We start from the raw sequence: 20,063 nt of genomic DNA, 5'->3' as shown, positions 1-20,063 counted from the left end.
CGCGCAGCTCCGCTGCCAGCGAAGGCCTCGTCGGGGGGAGCGGGCCGGGCCGCGGCCGCGCCATGTCCGCCTGCCACAGCTGTGCCGCGGCCGCGCGCCTGCTGGGCTCTACGCTGCCCTCTGCGCGGAGAGGTAACCGCCCCGACCCTCCGCTCCTCTCGGCCCTTCCCGGCTCCTTCGCGCTGCCCCGCGGGGCCCGGCCCTCCTCCCCGCGCCGCTCTGGCCGCTGTGGCCGCTGTCAGCGCCGCAGGTGCCGTGCGATAAGGGCCGGGGCGGCCCCGTGTCTGCCGAGCGTTCTCCTCGAGGAGGTTCAGGGCTGTGGGGAGCTGCGGGAAGCGGGCTCTCGTTGGCGTCGTTCCGTGCTGGCTTGGCGGAAAGCGTGTCCGGCTGGCGAGCGGCGCGAGGCCCGCGCCAGCCCTGCGAGGGGGCTGCAGCCTTCCGCCCCGGTCCGGCTCTCTCCTCGTGCTGTGCCTTTGTTGCTGTGCGCAGCCCTCCCCGCTTTTCAATGAGCTTTGGGGCTCATGAGGCAGAGGGCCGTTCGTGGCTCCCCGGCGTGAGCTCTGCGCCCGCCTTTGTGTGTGACACCTGCCCTGAGGGCTGAACGTGGCCTTCAGAGCCACGCAAATCCGGGGGAACGAGGAGTCTGAAAACAGGCAGTGCTCTACGTTTAACTCAGAAGTACTGTTTTTCTTTGTGCCTTTCTAAGGAACAAACAGAGCTTGTGTTTTTTCCCCTCAGAACTAAGAATTCAGAGGGATGTGTACAGGAGCAAATAAGGCTGGAACGTGTTTGTGGAGTCATATTGCACATCTGCTTACCTGGGGCTTATAAAAGTCTTCACTTGGCACGTTCTAGTGGTTGTGACAGATCAGTTTGTGGGGCATCGCTGATGGGTGTGGTGGCAGTTGGTATAAACTTGAGGTTGTCAGGCCCTCATCTCCTGTCAGTCTAAGGAGACTGACAGGAGATGAGGGACAAAACACTCTTACAGAATACTTGAGGTTTGGCCCAAAGGTTGGCGTTTCATTCCTCACCTCTCAATGTTTAATAAGTTGTAAAGGAGCCTTCTGTTTTGTCACAGCCTGCTGATCTAGGCAAGTTATGGAGAGGTGCTGTTGCTGCTGCCACAGCTCTTATGTTTGACACGTGTTCTTATAGCTACAAAAAGTGCCCAAACCTGACTGCTGGTGTGTGTGAGAATGCTGCTGTGCTGCCATGTATCTGCACCCTTACAGTGCCTGCATCCTTCAGCAGGAGGTGCCAGCACTGGGCTGGAATTGCTTTTGGATTTACTTATGGAGGACAGTCATTGTGATAACTTTCTTCCTCCTTTAGTCTTTAATTGCCCAATGAAGTTCTGTCTGAAGAAGATAATAAAGCAAGAATCACTCAGATCTCTGGGTTGGCTGAACACGGCAAGCTTCGTCCCAGGGCCTGAAGCTGATGGAGCAGTAATGTGGTTTTGTTTTCTTCTGCTTTAACCAATCTGTACCCTTTAGAATTCAGCACACGCGGCATGGTCAGTTTGATGTTGTACCCCACAGACTGACCAGCTTTTGTGAGAGGGAGGAAGGAGGGGGTCAGCAGCACAGGCACTGCTGCAGGGTGGATGGCTGCCTGGATCCATTGCCTGCAGCCCAACAGACTCTGGGTGCAGTCACACAGCTGTGGTGGTGCTGATCGGTAGAGCAGAAACGTGGTGCTTATCAGCTCAGGCACTTCTCATGTCATTTCATCCCCAGTGTGTTTTCAGGACATCTTCTGTGTCATTCAATTAAAATTGGCCACCTTCTGTCCCTGTATAGCGCTCAGCAGTAGTGAAGTGTTTGAGTCTCTTTATTAGGACTTTGTTCTCTGTAGGCAGGAGAATTGTGATATTGGTTTTTCCCTCAGCAGAGATACTTTTTTGTTGTGGTGGGTGTTATTTTTAAGATGTCCTGTTCCTTTCCCTTTAGAGGAAGCAAGACAAAGCTCAGTAAAGAAACCATTTATGAGGAATAAGCCCCCCAGCACTGGGAAGTGCTGCGTAACATCTGTGACACGTTGGGCACTCAGCACAGTGTGTTTGGTAGTGACAAGTGCACTCAGCACTCCGAACTGTTGGTGCAGGTTTGCTCAGCAGGGCACGGCTGCTTTTGAAACTGAACCAGCATTTGCAGTTTGTTTCTGGTGTGGAGCAATCTGTGTGTTTGCATCGCTTGTGCTATGTTGCAAGCTAAGGTGCTTTTCCACACTGTAGTGGCTCTCAGCGGGGAAGTTGAAATTCTGTTAATTCTTTTTGTTTACACATGGATTTACCATATACGTTTTAAAACAACAAACCAGAAATGTTTACTTCTTCCAGAGCAAATGAATTGTGCTTCTATTGCCAATTTTTTTTTCTGAGTAACTTTTTTGTAGATTTTTCATTACTCTGACTTAGAGCAAAAACCAGGCAGGAGCAGCAAGGTTTGAACTCTCCTGGTCACTGTACAGCTCTTCTGTCAGTAACATTCAGAGCTCCTGTCAAGTACATGAAACAAGTTAAAAAGCGCTGGTTTAAATAAAAGGAAGGTGGAAGATAACGATTGCAGGCTCCTTGTTTGTGCCCAGATGTTGCAATCACAAGGATGACACACGTTGATTCACCCCATACCCAGGCATGGAGTGTAACCTTACACGCCGCTTGGTTTCTCAGTACGTTTTCTTTCTTGTTGGCAGTAAGCCACGTCCACAGCATTCACCCTGTTTAATATTTATTGTGCCTCTCTGCAGAGGCTCCATGTGTGCCAGCTGTAACGCTGCCTTTTCAGTTTCCCCTGCAACAACTTTTTTTTTTTGTGTGTGTGTCAGACGTTTCCTCCGATTCCTGGAAATGACTTCTCAGTGAAATCCAAATCCAGGCACAAGGGCTGGGCCTCTGACGCTCCTCGTAGGTAACTGCTGCACAAGAAGGGCATGTTTCACTGGTCTCTTTTTTACTCTGATGGTTTCACAGGAGCTGGATGCTGGTTGTTCTGAGGATTGCTTTCACGCACGGGATGTTCCCAGTCCTGTGGCACGATGGGACTCTGAGCCCTCTGACGTCAGAGGACATAGGATTACTTTCAGGTCATTTTTGGACCATCTGGCAGCTTTTTATGGAGTAAACTTTAAGGTGGTGAAATGAATTCATTTTGCATTGCTGAAATGTGGCTGCTTGGAGTTCTGCTGTTGGTGGCTTTTATTTAACATAAATCAGCTTCGGGATTCAGTGACGTCAGAGTCAGAACTGGGGTATTTTCAATTGAGATCCAAAATGTAGGTACTTAACATGTAGGTAACAGACTGCATTCTGAACAGAGTATGCTTGAGGAAAACATTGGTTTGGTTTTATCTTACTGATTTTCCCTAAAGAGCTGGATAAAAGTATAAGGCAGTGCATTGAAACTGAGCAGATACAGTCACAGCCAGCGTGCTTGAGTCAGATGCTAACGAGGTATTCTGTGGTCTTGCTGTGATACTGGCAAGATTTTCACCACGCTGTAATGCTTGGTGAAATTAACTGTTTTCCTTCTGTGCTTTCATGTGTTTCCAGGTATTACCTGTGGCCGTACACGCATCCCTGTTCTGGGGAAACTTGGGACTTTTGAAACGTGTTCTCTCAGGCGGATTCCTCTTAGAAGCTTTTCGGAAACACCGGCGTATTTTGCTTCAAAGGATGGCGCGGGCAAGGATGGCTCTGGAGAAGGAAGCAAGGTAATCTCCGTGTGTTATGCTTTTCAGTAGTTTTGGTCAAGATGTTTCCTAAATGTTTTTAGTAGATATGATTCTTCAAATTGCTGCAGCTGACAGCAAAGAAAAATTCTACTGTGAATCTACCGGCAGACAAACTGTATCAATGTTCCGTAATGCTTGTCCTAGTTTTATTAGTCTTTTTGCCTGGGGACACTTCAGAAGTCTCTGTAGAATGTTATAAATCCACAACAGTTTTCAGCAGCTCAGGGAAGAGTAGTGATCACAACTGTTCTTCAGAAGCCTGCTGCTGCCAAGTGGGCTTTCAAAAGTAAGTACAGTTTTCAACGTTCCTTTTCAGCTCTGGTTTGGTAGTTGTGTTTCAGTTGTCACAAGGCGACTTTGTGAGGAGACCTGCTTTATTCTTGGAAGTAAATTTTAATCTATTTTCATCCTGGCCTTTCTCTGTAATTATAGTTAATAAACAGCTTCTTCAGATAAATGATTACCTGAGAATAAAATTGCTCTTTAGTCAGCAAATAACATTTTGAGAGTTTGAGCAGTAACTTTTGCCTTAGCATGGTGGTACGTCATCTGAGTGACTGTCCAGGTGACACAGGTGTGTTCTGAAGCTTCACATTGAATTTACTTGAACAACGAAGAAGGAAATCTGAGATTTTTTTCTTCTTATTCTGTGCTTGAGAAAGATTCTGAGGAAAAGTGGGCACGTAAGGCTTAAAAAAGTGCAGAAGTGTCTTGAAAGAGGGGAGAGATCTTTGGTGTTCTCTAAAATTAATTGCTACCAGTTAACATTAAATACCACTGAAAGCAGAACACGGAGAAAGAGCAGGATTCTGCCTTAGAGGTCAGAAGAGGATTTTTTGCAAACAGTTTCTGAGATGCTTGTTTTATAGGCATATCTGCCCTACAGCCATCTGCCTGCATAGGGACGTCTGCCAAGGACACAAGAAGAGATGTGGCATCCAGAACCTTCAGAATAAACAGTTTTGATAGTGACGTGACGCTCTATAAGAATGAACTGTTTTCTTCTCTGTGCTTAGCATAAACTGTGTTGGAATGTGCTGTTAAAACACTCCTAACGCAGCATAGCTTGCTATTATTGCAGTGCCAATCCAGCAGTTGTAATGCAGACATGGGGTGCTTCTGTGAGCATCCAAAATTGGTGCAACTGGGAAATGCAGGTACTTGTACTCTTCAGGTTGTTTTTATTGTGCTGCTGAGCTATCAAAACCTTTCAAAAGTCCTGACAGGAGTTATTTCATTACACGGGTATTACAGTATTCACGTGGCTGGATTCCACAAACACTGCCAAATGCCCGGTGTCACAGCGCTGCTGTTTGGCACTAATTGTCTGGAAATCTCTTTTTAGAAGTCTGTCGGTGAGGGGGGCGGTAAGAAGTCGAGCTCTGGAAGTTCTGGAAAAGGAGGGAACCAGCTGCGCTGCCCCAAGTGCGGAGACCTGTGCACACACGTGGAGACCTTCGTGTGTAAGTGCTGATGGGTGGCTTCTTCATAGATGGCTGCAGGGCTGGTTGGGTTAAGGATCTGATGCCGTCCTGGTCGTTATGTTTTAGTCTGCGTGGAACTTCAATTAATTACACAATGTGGGGGGAAAAAACAGTTTAGTTTGGCCACGTTGGAATAAGCACGTACTGTCTGATGCATTTGTGTAATTGCCTGTGATGTGGAGCAGAATATGATAGTGGAATTTGGACTGCGATTTATAACAGCTTGTCTCCATTTTATGGAGTCGTAGAGATGCCTGTGTAAACAGTACTGCTTTAACTACTAATAGTTCTTTTCTGTCCATTTATAGATGTAAATGTCAGTAGTCTGTCCTCTGCTTACTAAATAATAGGACTAATCCTCTATGCACTGAAACCAGAGTGGTTATCCAGCAGAGGAATCAGCACGTGACAGATGGCTTACTAGGTTGGGTTTTGTCACAAAATCAAACGCGTAATGCCTTCTAAACAGGAATCAGGAAAGTCCAAACAAAATCCAAAGTGTGTGGGGTGCCTGATGTCCAGCAGGAATAGCAGCCTTTTGAAATACAATTCAGAGTAATGCCAGCTATGCTGCAGGTTCTGTTGTACTCAAAGATGTTTCTCCTTTTTTCAACACTAATGAGACCTGTCTAGAAAATAGGTGTCAGAAAGCAAACACTCATTGTCACTTGGTGGGCCTCAAGGAGGAAGTATCAAATCCTAATCAGTCTTGTGCACTAAGAAGCTTCAGACAAGGGCAACATTAACTTGTTAAATGGTTGTTAATATCACAGTGAAAATGAGCAGATGTGCTTTTATTCACTGCTGCTTGTATAAAGCATGCTATTCATTTAAAATGATCAGGCAGCATGAATCACAAGACCGTTGTGTAGCAGCGGTGTACTTAAATAAAAGCATCAATCATTGGTAGCTGTTTTGTTTCTTCTTTTCTGTTTATAAATAATGGGTATTTTTATTTGAAACTGCAGACAACAAACCATTCTGAAAAATCCAACACAACTGATGTAACAAGAAATGGAATCCTTTGGGTATTGTCCTTTAATTTGGAAATACCATTCGGGCATTGATGTGGAGTAGAATAATGGCTGTGTCCCTACACAGCAGAAATGTAACCTGGTTTATTTTCATTGGCACTAGGAATATTTAAACATGCTTGAAAACTTTCTTATGAAGAGAATTAATTTCTATTAGTATTATGGGAGAAAGTAGGAGCAAGCCTGCTTGTTGGTAGCAGAGTGTATCTGCTTCTTACATCCTTGTGTGTTCTACTCAGACTTCAGGGCTGCACAGCCTTTAAAGCCTGTTAGCAGTTCTAACTGAGCACCATGGCACCAATAGTGGGCTGGAGTGGGCTTTCTCATTCTGAGAGCAGCAGTCTTCAGTCTTAGTTGTTAACTTGAAAGCTTTGTCTTCAATTTTACTTTATAATTGCTCTCAAGTTTTCTCTGGGTGTGTCTTTTTCTGGCTTAGTCTGTTAATTCAATCACGCTGCTTCCAGCCAAATCATAGAATGCGAAGGTGTTGGAAAACAAAAGGGATTGTTCTAATTCTTCTAAAAATACTAGAAACAAAGAAAAAGGGAAAAAAATGGTCAAAAATGAATGGGTTTCAAGTCTTCTTATACGCTGTAACTTTAAGTTTTCAGATAGGCCTTTGACCTTTCTTTAGCAAAACTAATTCCAGTTTGAATTACAGGCTGCAGAGCATTATGTACTGAGAGCCAAAAGGAAAATAAGGAATTAGCAGTCGCTTCATTTTTTTGCAGTAACAAACTGCTAAGGAAGAATGAAACAAATCAAGAGTTGTGTGCTTGGCATATTTCCTTAGCAGTTCCTGTGCTGCTTTGGTTTGCCAAGCTATGCAGAGTTTTGCGATGAGTGAAACAAGATGTGAGCTGCAGAGGTGGAGTGAAATCTAATAGCTTTAAAGCTGGTTGGCACAAGAAGCCTTCAGCAGGCACTGCTGTTGCTGCCTTCAGCTGACACCATGAACTCTTGTCCTCAAAAGCAAGACTTTCCTGCTATGTACTTCACAGGGTAGAAGCTCCCCTGATGTCCTTTTACCTTAGCAGTTTGGTAGCCCTTTGTCTCAGCCCCACAAGTGTTTTTTGGGATGAATTCTCTTGCTCTGACTTCCTGTGTGTATTGTAGAAACCCAACATTTCTCTTTGACAGGATCAGCTTGTGTGTGCTTTGGAAACTGTGTACAAACACAGCCTCTGGTACGCTATGGTAACGTTGCCTGAATCAGAAACAACACTCAGCTTGTTTTCTTATTACATAATGAGTATTTGCAAATATCTTAATGACAGTGAGATAATTTGACCTGAAAGCTCTTCCCTGTGTTCTTGTGTATTTGCCAACTCACCACATAAAGCATGGCATACGAAAACAACCAGCAGTGTACAAGAACATTAGTATTTAAGAACAGAGAAGTTCCTTGAAGTTTTGTGCTCACTTTTAGGAGAACAGCAGTGCTGGGACGTGATTTCCCTAGAAAACTGCTCAAAACTTCTGCCACCCAGTAGAACTTCTGTAACTGCAGGCACCAATGCTTGTTTCCCAGTGCTGTGCAGACAATGGGAGCTGCCCTCCACTGCTGTGTTTTGCCAGCTGAGGGCGATTACCAAATTAATCTGGGGCCTCCCACACATCAAAGCTGCTCTGTACCTATTGACCCTGAGAGTCTCACTGAAAATAGGAAAGGTCTCTAGTTTACCTTCCTGTCTGCTGCTTGGAATAATTGAGGCAAGTGTATTCTGCACAATGATTTTTTCTTTTTTTTTTTTTTTTTTTTTTTTTAATGGATGATGTTTTAAGAGAGCATTGGATTCTTACAGCTTGCTGTTCAGTCGCTTTCTTTTTTTTCCCCCACCATTCCTGTGGATCTATAAAGGGGACAAGGATTCTTGTGGTTACTCCTTGCTAACCAGGCTGCTGGCATTGCAGAAGGAAGGACAGCAGCCTTGTGGCTCTGCAGGCGTAAAGGAGAGCAGGGCTCTTCTGAGTGAGCTTTGGGAGTGTGTTTTCCTGTTGTGCTCTGACTCAGTAAGAGCTAAAACAGGTGAATGTGTGCCAGTGATTGCGTTCATATCAGGTAGATAACAGCTGGAATGTTGCCAGAGGAACTTGTCAGCTGTTGTATGAATTTTCTCTGTAGTATTTATTAACTTGACTACAGCTGTGATGATTGCTGTTTTATTAAATAGTCTGGTCTTTTTTTACTCAGCTATAAGGTGCGTTTAATATTAACGCTGATGCCAGCTCCTTGGAAGGCAAAAACAAGCTATAAATAAGCAGCTGGTGAGTTGCTGGAGGCTGCTGGTAGAATCAGCTGTACTAGAATGTACACGCCATTTTCTGAAAGCTTTTTATGAGTTCAGAAGTTCAGACATAGAAGATTTTCCTGTGGTTGTCTTGCTGCATTCACTTTGCTTTTAATTTAATAAGTTCACTAGCATATTTAGTTTAAACCAGTCTTATTGTATTTAACAGAACACATTGGTATTGTTAGACCTATTTCAGGTTATAAGCTTGTTTTTTCTGTTGCCTATTTTGGGTTATTTCAACTTGGATTTCTGAAAGTGGTAAAGTAGTAGTGCAAGTTCTGCTGTGCAATTCTTGAAGCCAGTGTTGGCACATAACATAACATGGCTCTTTGAGGAAATAATTCACTAAGTTGGCAGTAGGAGGGTTTGGCTTTTGGATTTTGAAAGTAAGGACAGACAGTAAAACTAAGCAGAAGGTGTTGCAAAGCATCCTGAGCACCTGTTGCAACCCCAAACTGTCTCTTGTTGGGATGAGCAAGTGATTTTTCTTACCGTTTGGATTCTCTTTTTTCCACAGCTTCCACCCGTTTCGTGAAGTGTGAAAAGTGTCACCATTTTTTTGTTGTACTGTCAGAGGCAGACACTAAAAAGAGCATCATTAAGGAGCCCGAGTCAGCAGCAGAGGCTGTGAAGTTGGCATTCCAGCAGAAGCCACCTCCTCCACCCAAAAAGGTACGGTCCTTGTTGCACCCCACTTTCCTTTGCACTACAGCATGCTGCAGTGCTTTACTTCTTAATCTGCTTTGGGTGTAACAGTCCACCGTGACAGAGCAACGAGGAATAAAGATGGTGAGTTCAAGATTAAACCTTTGAGAGCTTTGTGACCTGGCAGAGCACTGATAAAGAAACAGTAGATCCCATAAGAGGAGTTGGGCTTGGTTTCCTCTGCCTTTGTCTTGTGACTGAGATGCAGTACCTTAATTTTCTCCTTGTGACCTTAAGATAACCTCAACCCTCTCCAGCCATGGTATCCTTAATTTCTTGCCACGGCCTCACATTCCACACTGTCAACTTCTTTCTGTAATTGCAAAACCTTTTGTTTGACTTCTTTTTGGTTGTGAATTATGGCAAGTCAGCGTGTGGCTGCAACCTGTCTACTGCAGCACCCATCTTACATCATTTGATTTCCTTAGATAGTGAGGGAGCACTGTTGGTGACAGGTGGGTGGTTGGACCAGATGATCTTGTAGGTTTTTTCCAACCCTGGTGACTCTGTGTGATTCTGGGAGCTCACTGTGTTTCTCACTTCCTCGTGGACTGCAGTGGGGTCTGTTCTGACATGCAGGGTTCAGCTGTGCTTAATTAGGAAGTTCTCAGAATGTGTGTCAGAATCTTAACGCACACAAAAAAAGCCCTAAAACTGCAGTCAAGTTTTGAGTGTCCTGTAAAGGCTGTCTTCTAAATTTCTGCACAGTTATTTAGAACTATTTACTAATACTGAGTCACTTCTTCAGATTTATAACTACCTCGACAAATACGTTGTTGGTCAGTGTTTTGCCAAGAAGGTGCTCTCAGTTGCTGTGTATAATCATTACAAGAGGATCTACAACAATATCCCAGCTAACCTGAGACAGCAAGCTGAAGTTGAGAAGCAGACTTCTCTAACACCAAGAGGTTTGTGTGATGTTTTCTATTCTTCTGTTCAAATAAAATCCACCATTTCAGAACCCTGCCTCATACTTCTGACCTTCTAGTGGTAGTAGCTGAGCTGCAATCTGTACGTATTTATACACGTGTTTCCCAAAGGAAGAGAAATGTCAAAGCTTCCCAGAATGGCTGTTGATAGACTCAAACATTGCATTCTTAGGTAAAACACAGCATTTTCAAAACACTGCATGGGAGCAAATTACTGCCTTAACGGTGTATGAAAGCTCAGAAGTGATGAAGCTGACTGCTTTCACTGTCTAAATAGAATGAAGGGGAATAAGCAAATACTGCACTGGTGAGTTAACGAAATCTCACCTAAGGATGGCTTCACTTGATGCTCAGTGTTCTGTAATTTAAATTATTAAAGAGTATATACAGTGAAATTCAGATTTTACAGAAATAATTTTCTGTGACTTATTTAAATAGCAGTCCAGAAGGTTCATGATTTCACAGGTGTTGTCTACCCTACTAAATGTTTAGTGTTTTTCTTACTGGCACATTATTAGGTATCTTCCTTTATAAAGTAAGCTTACAAATTTTACTTCCATTCTCTTTTACTGCATATCTTAATCTAATTGCTGCTTAATCTGCAGGCAGCCATGCAGATCACACAGACAATATTTTGCATAGTGAATTTGATAACAGTTACCTTCCTAAACTTGATGGCTGCTGTTGGCAGCACCTGTTGGTCACTGTAGCATTGTTCCATATCTAGCAGGTGGAGTCTGAGCTCCTCTTGACAGTACTTCTGCTGCTGAGTAAACATGGGGCTGTGTTGATCTACATTATTTTTAGAAGTAGGATTAAGTGGCTGTCCCTGATTCAAAGCGTACCTTGGTTGTTTCTTTCTTAAGGTGTTTTGCTCTGCGTTGCAATGAATAGTATGCTAAGGAAAGAAATCTTTGGTTCTTGAATTTACTTCAAAAAAATCAAAACAAAAAACAGCACAAGCAAAACCTCGAATATGCAGGGGAGAACCTTAGCAGCACTGTTTTGTACCTGGCATGTGAAAGTTCCTGATCCTCTGCAGGAAGTTTTGTGTGCACTCAAAGAAACTGCCAGTGGATGCTTGTGATTTATACATTTGCAGTTCATAATACTTTGAAATATGTTTCATCTGCCATTCTATCACTCAGATAAAAACGTGTGAGTTTTAAGTCTCTTCCAAGCAGAATTGTCTTATGGTGTGTTTGTGTGTGTGTGTGTGTGTGTGTGTATGTGCATATATATATATATATATATATATATATATCTCCTTATTTTTCTGCAAGTGCTTCTAAAAAAAAGATCCATGTAGAGGTCTCAGTGTTAATGTCTTACGTAATAAATAGCTTGCTGTCACTTTAATTAAAAGCATGCAAGTTGAACCTGGGGCTAAACTTGATGGTAATAATAACAAACTTGTGGGGACTTCTTGTTACAGTCCTTGATACACATCAGTGATAAGTATTCAGAAGAGGGCAAGAGGTAGAGAAGCTGTAAGATTTTATAAATTTTCACTACTGTTTTCATCCTCTCTCTTAGAATTAGAAATCAGAAGACGGGAGGATGAGTACAGATTTACAAGTAAGTGATCTCTCTCCTCATGTCCTCCTCTGCAATATTTACCCTTTTGATATTCATGTAGAATAGTATTTAGTGACCACTACAAGTGCTGGGTAAAAATTCTGCTCGCTTTTCCCTTTTGTTATTAAATTTAATTGATGACATTGAGCATTTTTTTTTTTGGGAGGGGGGGGTGGTGAGGTGTTTAAGATCTGACTCTATGTAGTTTTGTATGGAAAGCAGCAAAGTGTAAGGAGGAATGTTTCTGCATAATATGCTGTGCCATTAGAGATTCTCTTCCTATGTGCACTAAACAAAAGCATAACTGAAAGTCGTGTTTTTTTAGTAATTGCTTGAAGTTTATGCAGTCCTCTCTAAATTTCTGCACAAATGGCTGTATCTGTAGATCCGCAGAACAGAGCAGAAAGCTGTGATGCATTGAAGGTACTGATAGGCCTTGCAGTGCTCAAACAGTGCTCTCATTATTCTCTTCAGAACTGCTGCAGATTGCTGGGATTAGTCCGCACGGCAACGCTTTGGGAGCTTCTATGCAGCAACAAATGAACCAGCAGATACCTCAGGAAAAACGGGGAGGTGAAGTACTGGATTCGCCCAACGATGACATAAAACTTGAAAAAAGTAATATTTTGCTGCTTGGACCAACTGGATCAGGTATACAGCTGTGTGATTTTATGTGTCTTAATTCTTTTTTGCTTTTTAAGTTTTATTTTAATGCCTTTTTGTATTGACTGATTAAAAGATGCAACTTTGTTACGCTGAAACAAAACGCCTCTAAAGTCTGTCTGCTTTCTAGGAGGCAAGTTGTGATGCAGTTCAAGTGATCTTTCACCCCTGGGACAGATCAGTTACAGGTGGTTCAATGAAACGGTGGCTGTGTGTTCTTAGGAAGTGGGCTGATGTCACAACGTTTTGCAGATTATCTGAGAGAGCACTCAATAATATGTTACTTCTGTTTCTCTCCAAAGAAGGAGCAGTGGAACTTTGCACTGCACTTTGAGTGTCTGCAAAGGACTATTGATTGATTTAATCTGTAGTCTATTCAAGTACGTGGATTTTGTTTTGTGTACTGTGTGATCCTTTGTTTGTGGTACAGAATGCATTTCAAGCTGCCTCAATATTGGTCGTATTCAAAACTACAGCTTGCTTGTGAACGCTGTCTGACTTGGGAACTTTTTCTTGTATGAGCACCTATGAATATACTGGTAACATTTTCAATGTTTAATCACAGTAGTGGCAATCCTCTGATAAATAGTTGACTTTGTGTGCTCTGCAGAACTACCTGCAGTTATAACATACGGGTTTTATTTCACCAGGTAAAACCTTGCTGGCTCAGACTCTAGCGAAATGCCTGGACGTGCCATTTGCTATCTGTGACTGTACTACCTTGACTCAGGCTGGCTATGTTGGTGAAGACATTGAATCTGTCATTGCAAAACTGCTGCAAGATGCCAACTACAACGTAGAGAAAGCTCAGCAAGGTAAACTTACACAATGTTTTCTCAAGTTCGTGAGCAAGTTATGTTAACCTTACTTAGGTGCTGTGAACTTGCAGATCATCAGTATTTCTGCAAACTATATTTTTGTGGCGTGTACCTGAATTCTTCTACTTTCAAAGCAGAAATAATAAACATGAAGAGAACTATAAACATATATTCTAGTTCTTGTTTTAGCTCTGTTTATGTATCTGGTCGTACATTTTTGCAATCTGAAATACAGAAGTAGAACAGACTCTAACTTAAATTGCTTTCTTCCCAGCATGTAAATTTTTGCTTGTCTTAAGAAGTAGAATCTTCCTTAAGTCCATTTTCTCTAACTGTAGGAATTGTTTTTCTGGATGAAGTGGATAAGATTGGCAGTGTTCCTGGCATTCATCAGTTACGGGATGTTGGAGGAGAAGGGGTTCAACAAGTACGTACTCAATGCAGTGGCTTTACTTTATAAGCAAACTGTTCATCAAGTCAGCTGTGTCGAACAGCATGGATCAGCTCCTTCATGATTAACCCCTGAAACTCTCACTTTTCCTCTTGAATTTCTTTTCTCAAAAAATCCCCAGAGCAACTCAGGACCACGTTGCAGAAAAGTTTTAATTTAAAAGCACCCTTGCAACATTCGGATAGGAAGTTGCTTCATGGAGGCAGTAATGGAGAACATTTTGTTTTTGGCAAACCTCTCAATTCATTACTGTGTGCCACTGGCTGGGTGTATGGGAATGGCATGCAAAGATTTTTGTCTGTAAGTGGGATTGCTTCTCATTGAAAACTGATTTCTTTAAGCTTTTACTGATAGCATGTGAGCGTAAGAAATGATAACACGTGAGTACACCTGTGAAGATACACAGTGTGGGATCTTGTACACCTTTGTGTGTGATGCTGCTGTGTGCATTTTTTTATTGCTTATTCTTTGCTCCTCAGGGCCTGTTAAAATTGCTGGAAGGCACAATAGTAAATGTTCCAGAGAAGAATTCACGTAAACTACGTGGAGAAACGGTGCAGGTTGACACAACAAACATCCTCTTTGTAGCTTCTGGTGCTTTTAATGGCCTGGACAGAATTATCAGCAGGAGGAAAAATGAAAAAGTGAGTACAGCAGGCTGTATTTGAACTGAGAAGTTGTTATCCTGAGTACCACTCGCAGCACTGGCTCCTGAAGGTCTGGCTATACTTGTAAATCTAGTAAGTTTGTGCCTAGAGCAGCAGTTTTCCATCTGTTACCTCAGGTCAGGGAGGCTTAAGAAAGGTAGCAAAGAGCAAACCTATTGTTAGTAGGCTTAAGGAGCTTGCAGTAGTCTCTGTTTCTACAGGGAATTTTTTAGCATTTGCAATAAGAAAGAGATTAAGCTGTTGACAGAACACTTGCTGGTGCAGTTCTTCATCTGTTGCAATACCCTGTGTTTCTTTAAAAACAGAATGAGACACGCATTGTTCTAGCAGTGATAACAGGATTTCTTTCATTGGGAGTGTGCCAAGTATGAAGCTGAGAAAACATTTGCATATCAGTAGAGGTGTGGAAATGTCTTAAGATGTGTCACTTTTCTTTTATTAAAGAAAAACCTACTCTTATTCAGTCAAGCATCGTAATGCCTTGCAGTGGCAATCAAGTATTATAAGGAGCTGATTGTGTGCCAGGGCTTTAATTTCACTAATAGTAATTCATTCAGCTTAAAGTAACGTGTAATGATGTAATTATTCCTTTTCTTTATGGAGCTGGAACATGATTTAGCTACATAAAGAAACTGAAATAGTTTCATAGGCACTTCAGGTTGTTGTTTTTCCTTCTTTGCAGTATTTAGGATTCGGTACACCATCTAACATGGGAAAAGGCAGAAGGGCTGCAGCAGCAGCTGATCTCGCTAATATAAGTGGAGAGTCCAACACACATGAAGATATTGAAGAAAAGGATCGCTTGCTGCGCCACGTGGAGGCCAGAGATCTCATAGAGTTTGGAATGATTCCTGAGTTCGTGGGGCGTTTGCCTGTCGTGGTTCCTCTGCACAGCCTGGATGAGAAAACCCTCGTACGGATTCTCACGGAGCCGCGGAACGCTGTGGTTCCTCAGTACCAGGCATTATTCAGCATGGATAAGGTTGGACCTTGTGACAGCTTTTCAATGGTCTTGTTTACAAATAAGGTTAAAAAGCTGCCTCGCTCTAAAGATGCACTGTCTGTTTTGTGGCTGAGGAAAGTGACTTTACGTACTTTCTAGCTTTGTAGGGAAAGAAATAGCAGACTGAGACAGGTAAGCTCTAAAAACTTGCAGATTGCTTGTTTAGGCCAGTGTTCTGTGAGGACATTGCTTACAAAACATTGGACAAGAATTTGATGCTCTTTTTTTACAATGCACATAAGAATGAAGTAGTGTGGTCTTCTCTTTACCTTATTGCTGTCATTTCAAGGCTATGTGTCCAGCTTGTTTGGTTAATGCTTGTTCTTTAAAACACCTTTCCTTTCCATTCAAAAAATAAAAAAGGGAAGAATGGGCAGCTTTCACTTTGAAGGGAAGTTTTTCACTGAGTGCAAGTGCCTAGATATATGCATAATATTTTTTTTCAACTCCTGATTCAAATTGTTGGAAAGGGCCTTGACTTGAGTGATTTAAGGCTAGGGGGTGAGGAGGCCTTTGTATCCTGATCATCAGTTCTTCATTCTTCCTTACTCTCCAAGCCTTTTCTTTAAATGCTATTTGCAGTGTGTGAAGTGCTTTGGAGATCTGCAGAGCATGAGTAACTGAAGAGTGAATTCAGTAGTTGTCTGTAATTACTATTCTTTCTGTCCCTTCAGCACTTGTAGAAGTTGTATGTAAAGGGATGGTCACTAGTGGTAACTTCAGGTGTAACAGAAGTGTAGCAGAAGTTTTATGTAGTTTAAATGTTAACCGTTCTGGTCTGCAACAAGTGAAAGACAAATACTTGCACTGTTACACCTGATGTGCTGCTGAATTATAAATGAAATGTTAACTGAAAGTGCTCTCTTTCTGTGTGCAGTGTGAATTGAATGTAACTGAAGATGCATTGAAGGCTATAGCCAGACTGGCCCTGGAGAGGAAAACTGGCGCAAGAGGTCTGCGATCTATAATGGTGAGTAAATCAAGTCTCATCCTGTGTAAGTGAACCTTCTCATATCGGTTCTGTGGCCCTCATCGTGGCAATTTGCAATCAACACCTTGCTCATAAATGTGTGCATTCGGATTTCTTCCATGAAGACCTCTAGCTCTGACAATCACTTACTAGCTGTATGTATTTTTTTCGCTGTAGAAGACACCATACCTAAATATTTCTTCTCTTTGTGTTCTTGTAGGAAAAGCTGTTGCTGGAGCCCATGTTTGAAGTGCCCAATTCTGACATTGTATGTGTGGAAGTTGACAAAGATGTTGTAGAAGGCAAAAAAGAGCCAGGATACGTTAGGTAAAGCCATAATGAAGTATCAGCTGAGTAACAGTTAGGCAAATGGTCTGATGTTTGTCGTAGGGACAAGTGCATAAGCACAGAACCATGCACACAACCTAAAAAGAATCCAGTATCTGTGTATTCTACACAGTTGTGTTAGTGCCTATTCTGTCCTAGAAACTTTGGGTTTGTATCGCTTTAGTTTTTAAAAAGAAGCTAAAAAATAAACCTTGTGTTTGAAGTTTCTTTAAATCTCATGTGTGTCTACCTGAAGAAATAAAGGAACCAATCAGCATCATAAGATAACAGTAAAAAACCTCAAGTTCTAAATGTAGACAAAAAACCTCAAGTTCTAAATGTAGACAAGATTCTGAAGCAGAATTTTTCCTCCTTGTAACTTCTACCACTCCGAGGTACTTCTAATGCAAGCTATGGGCTGCAGCAAGCTTTCTCCTCCACTGTGCTTGGAGGAGTAGAGTGTTTAAAATAATAATAATAATAATAAATAAAGATTGGCTGAGCTCATTAAAATAACGACCGTCATAACGATTATATTGTGCTGGAGTACTGAAAGCACGGGACAAATATAGGTTTAAAAAGTAATAGTTCTAATGACCAAGCAGTGGAGTTGAGGGGGATGAGTCAGGTTAAAATAAACAGAGGAATGATATTTAGGAACTTGAGCTTGGTCCACTTGGACTTTGTGCACTGAAGTGTGTGCTCTGCATTTGTCTGTATGCACATAATTTCCCAAGGGAAAGGTTATTATGGCTTGCTTTGCAGCGCTCATGTCTGCTGAAAACTTAACATTTACTGATGAAATCAAATGACTTAACTGAATTCATGAGCCTTGGGATTGGCGTTCAGTAACGAGCTTGCCTAGTTTAAATCTGCATAGCACCACTTTCAGATCAAAAGGTCATTAAACAGATGGAGATCTGAACAGCTTTCATCAGGGCACTTTGGAGGTAGCAAATTGCCCACAAGATACAGAAACTGTCTCCATCTTTTTCTCCTCCATTTACAGAGTATCTGATCCGTTCATTTTAATTATAGGGCTCCCACTAAAGATTCATCTGAAGAAGAATATGACTCTGGAGTTGAGGAAGACGGCTGGCCTCGACAAGCAGATGCTGCTCACCATTAAATCCTGTCAGAATGCTCTCCTGCAAAAAGCGCACTTGGTTATTTCCTTAGGATTTGCCTCTGGCTTCACAATCTGATACTAACAGCATTGGATCTATCTCGGATACGATACGTGATGAGGAACCTTACCAGATAAATCAGATCATGTCTTTTACTGTAACATCACATTGATTTATTCGATGGACATTGTGTGGACTTGAATGGCATAATGTTCAAATATAAATTGTATACTACACTTGTTCAATTAAAACATAGCAAATACAGCAACACCTGGATTGCTCTTTCTAAAAAGTAAACAGCAATGCAGGTGCTGCCGATAGGTAGATTTTACAGTAATGCTACTCTACAAATGGGAAAACAAGTTTAATAATTAGCAGAGGGTGAACGAATGATCAGCTCCTCGTACAACTCACGTGGGGGTATGCAGTGTTAGACTTCTGCTGGTGTTGGGAGCCAGCGGTGCTGGAGTGACTTGTTACATGGGCTGGAAGGGAAGCCCTTGCACCAGGACTCTGAAAAGCTTGGGGGCACTGCAGACAGTGCTGGGAGATACTGCTAAAAATGTACCACTGGCTTGTTAGTTAAATTGGATACTGAATACATCCTGTTGTTCACCTCTCCATCGGGAGAAAGTTTCGGTCACCTTAAATGCTGCGGATGAAGGTGAAGACAATGATTTGCTCACTTTTCCAGAAGGGTAAATGAAATTGAGGGAGTGCTAAGCCGCCAGAGTTTGGATGACAAGTTGGCATAAATTTTTAAATATTAATGTTCTAATATAGTACATTTTGTTTAACGTATTGGAACTATCATGCATCAATTTTTTGGTGCCAGGTATTTGCCCAACCTATCTTATAATGTTAAGAGACAAAGAGTAAGTGTATAATATTTTTGATGTAATCAGTAGTGAGTGTTCACACGGCAGTGCTTTTTAAGTTATACGCTCAAATGCTATAGTATTGCATCTTGTGCTTTTGTCTTTGGTTTTTAGGCTCACAGCAAAGCAGTCCTCCTGTTCTACATCCAAATGAATTCAATCCCTTAGGAAAGCATTTGTAAAAACCCAGTTGGACCTGTACGTTTTCAGTCTGTTTCAGGAATTAAAATTGTTGCTTACAACTCGGTTTTGTCCTTCAGTGATGGATTGAGGTTTTCCTGAGCCCTTCTCCTGAAGATTTAACTCGTGCTTTTTACAGAAAACTTGTCTCGTTCTTTTCCACCCTGTAGGTGTTTTATGTAGGGAAGGGTTCTGTGGGTGCTTGGCCCTCGTTTTTTTGTTCATTTTTGTCATGTAAATTTGAAGTGACAGTCATGTAATCGTTGTGTTCTTCCATAGGAAGCAGCGTGAGCCAGATGCATCAGGTACTGCATTAGGATTCCACCTTTTTCTGTTCAGTCGCCCATCCGTGGTTTGGAAAAAGCTGCTTTTAGAATTGGGAGTGTTTCTAGAGAAGCTTCGTCGCCTCAGATGGGAATCTGTGGTGAGCTGTAACATGTCCTCATTTTCCTTTTTGTAGAGTGAGAAATAGATTTGCTTTTAACTCAGAGCTCTTTAATCAGATTGTTTTTTAAATGGATTGAAAAGAATAACCACCATTCTAGGCAGAACTGTTAAAACAACTTAGTTTTGGAAGTTGTTTGGGATTATTTGCAATTATGTAATCAAGAACTGTTTTTAAGGAAACAAATGCTGTGTAACTGCAGTTTGTACCTCACTGCTGGAGTTTGAATAAAACCAATCAATACTGGGAGCTGGAGCCGTGTCATCCCTGCTGCTCCGCGGCCGGAGCTGCTGGTTAGCCTGGGCTCGGAAATTCAGTTCTGTTCAGTCACAGATGGACACCAAAGGAGCTCGGTGATGGTGATGAGGCTCTTTTAACTCAGTTTTAATAAATTAGGGTGAGAGCTAATGCCCTGAAATTGTGCCGGGGGAGGTTCAGGTTGGATAGCAGGTGAGGTACGGGCACGGACCGCCCGGGCGGTAGGGGCGGCTGTGCCTGGAGGGGACCTGCGGACAGCGGGCACGGTGGGGGCGCGCTGATGGCTGGGCGGGGGATCGGAGCGGTGCAGGTGACTCTACGGCTCTAAGCAAAACAGCAGCCTTTCCCTTCAGTCATGCCGCCCGCTTCTTCAACGTCACCCGGTCCCTTCCCCGCCCGCCCCCAGCCGGTCGGGCTGCTCTTCCCCTCAGGCCCCGCCCCCAGAGCGCCGTCACCGCCCGCCAGGCCCGTTCCTCCCGGCCGCCGGGGGGCGCAGTCGCAGACGCCGCCGCG

The 20,063-nt window shown here is 42.7% G+C and overlaps 1 protein-coding gene across 2 annotated transcripts; it reads left to right on the top strand.

The window, feature by feature from the left end:
- Positions 1-39: 39 nt before the first annotated feature.
- CLPX (caseinolytic mitochondrial matrix peptidase chaperone subunit X) lies at positions 40-19,541 on the top strand. 2 transcript variants are annotated; one of them, XM_042824424.1, is made up of 14 exons: positions 40-132; positions 3,557-3,717; positions 5,084-5,201; positions 9,068-9,222; positions 10,004-10,163; positions 11,721-11,762; positions 12,237-12,413; positions 13,076-13,240; positions 13,582-13,670; positions 14,174-14,338; positions 15,045-15,344; positions 16,243-16,335; positions 16,556-16,662; positions 17,701-19,541. In XM_042824424.1, exons 1-14 carry the CDS (start codon positions 63-65, stop codon positions 17,789-17,791), a joined length of 1,893 nt encoding a protein of 630 aa, XP_042680358.1. In that variant the 5' UTR covers positions 40-62; the 3' UTR covers positions 17,792-19,541. The 2 variants fall into 2 exon arrangements, with proteins under 2 accessions (XP_042680358.1, XP_042680359.1); XM_042824425.1 differs by lacking the exon at positions 11,721-11,762.
- The last annotated feature ends 522 nt before the right edge of the window (positions 19,542-20,063 follow it).

This window comes from Centrocercus urophasianus, unplaced genomic scaffold (genome assembly GCF_019232065.1).
Source record: "Centrocercus urophasianus isolate 14NV4802_14NV808 unplaced genomic scaffold, USGS_Curo_1.0 seq_23, whole genome shotgun sequence".
In the NCBI taxonomy this organism is placed as follows: Eukaryota; Metazoa; Chordata; class Aves; order Galliformes; family Phasianidae; genus Centrocercus; species Centrocercus urophasianus.
Note: the sequence above shows the minus strand (reverse complement) of the source record. Positions and strands in the feature narration are given on the sequence as shown.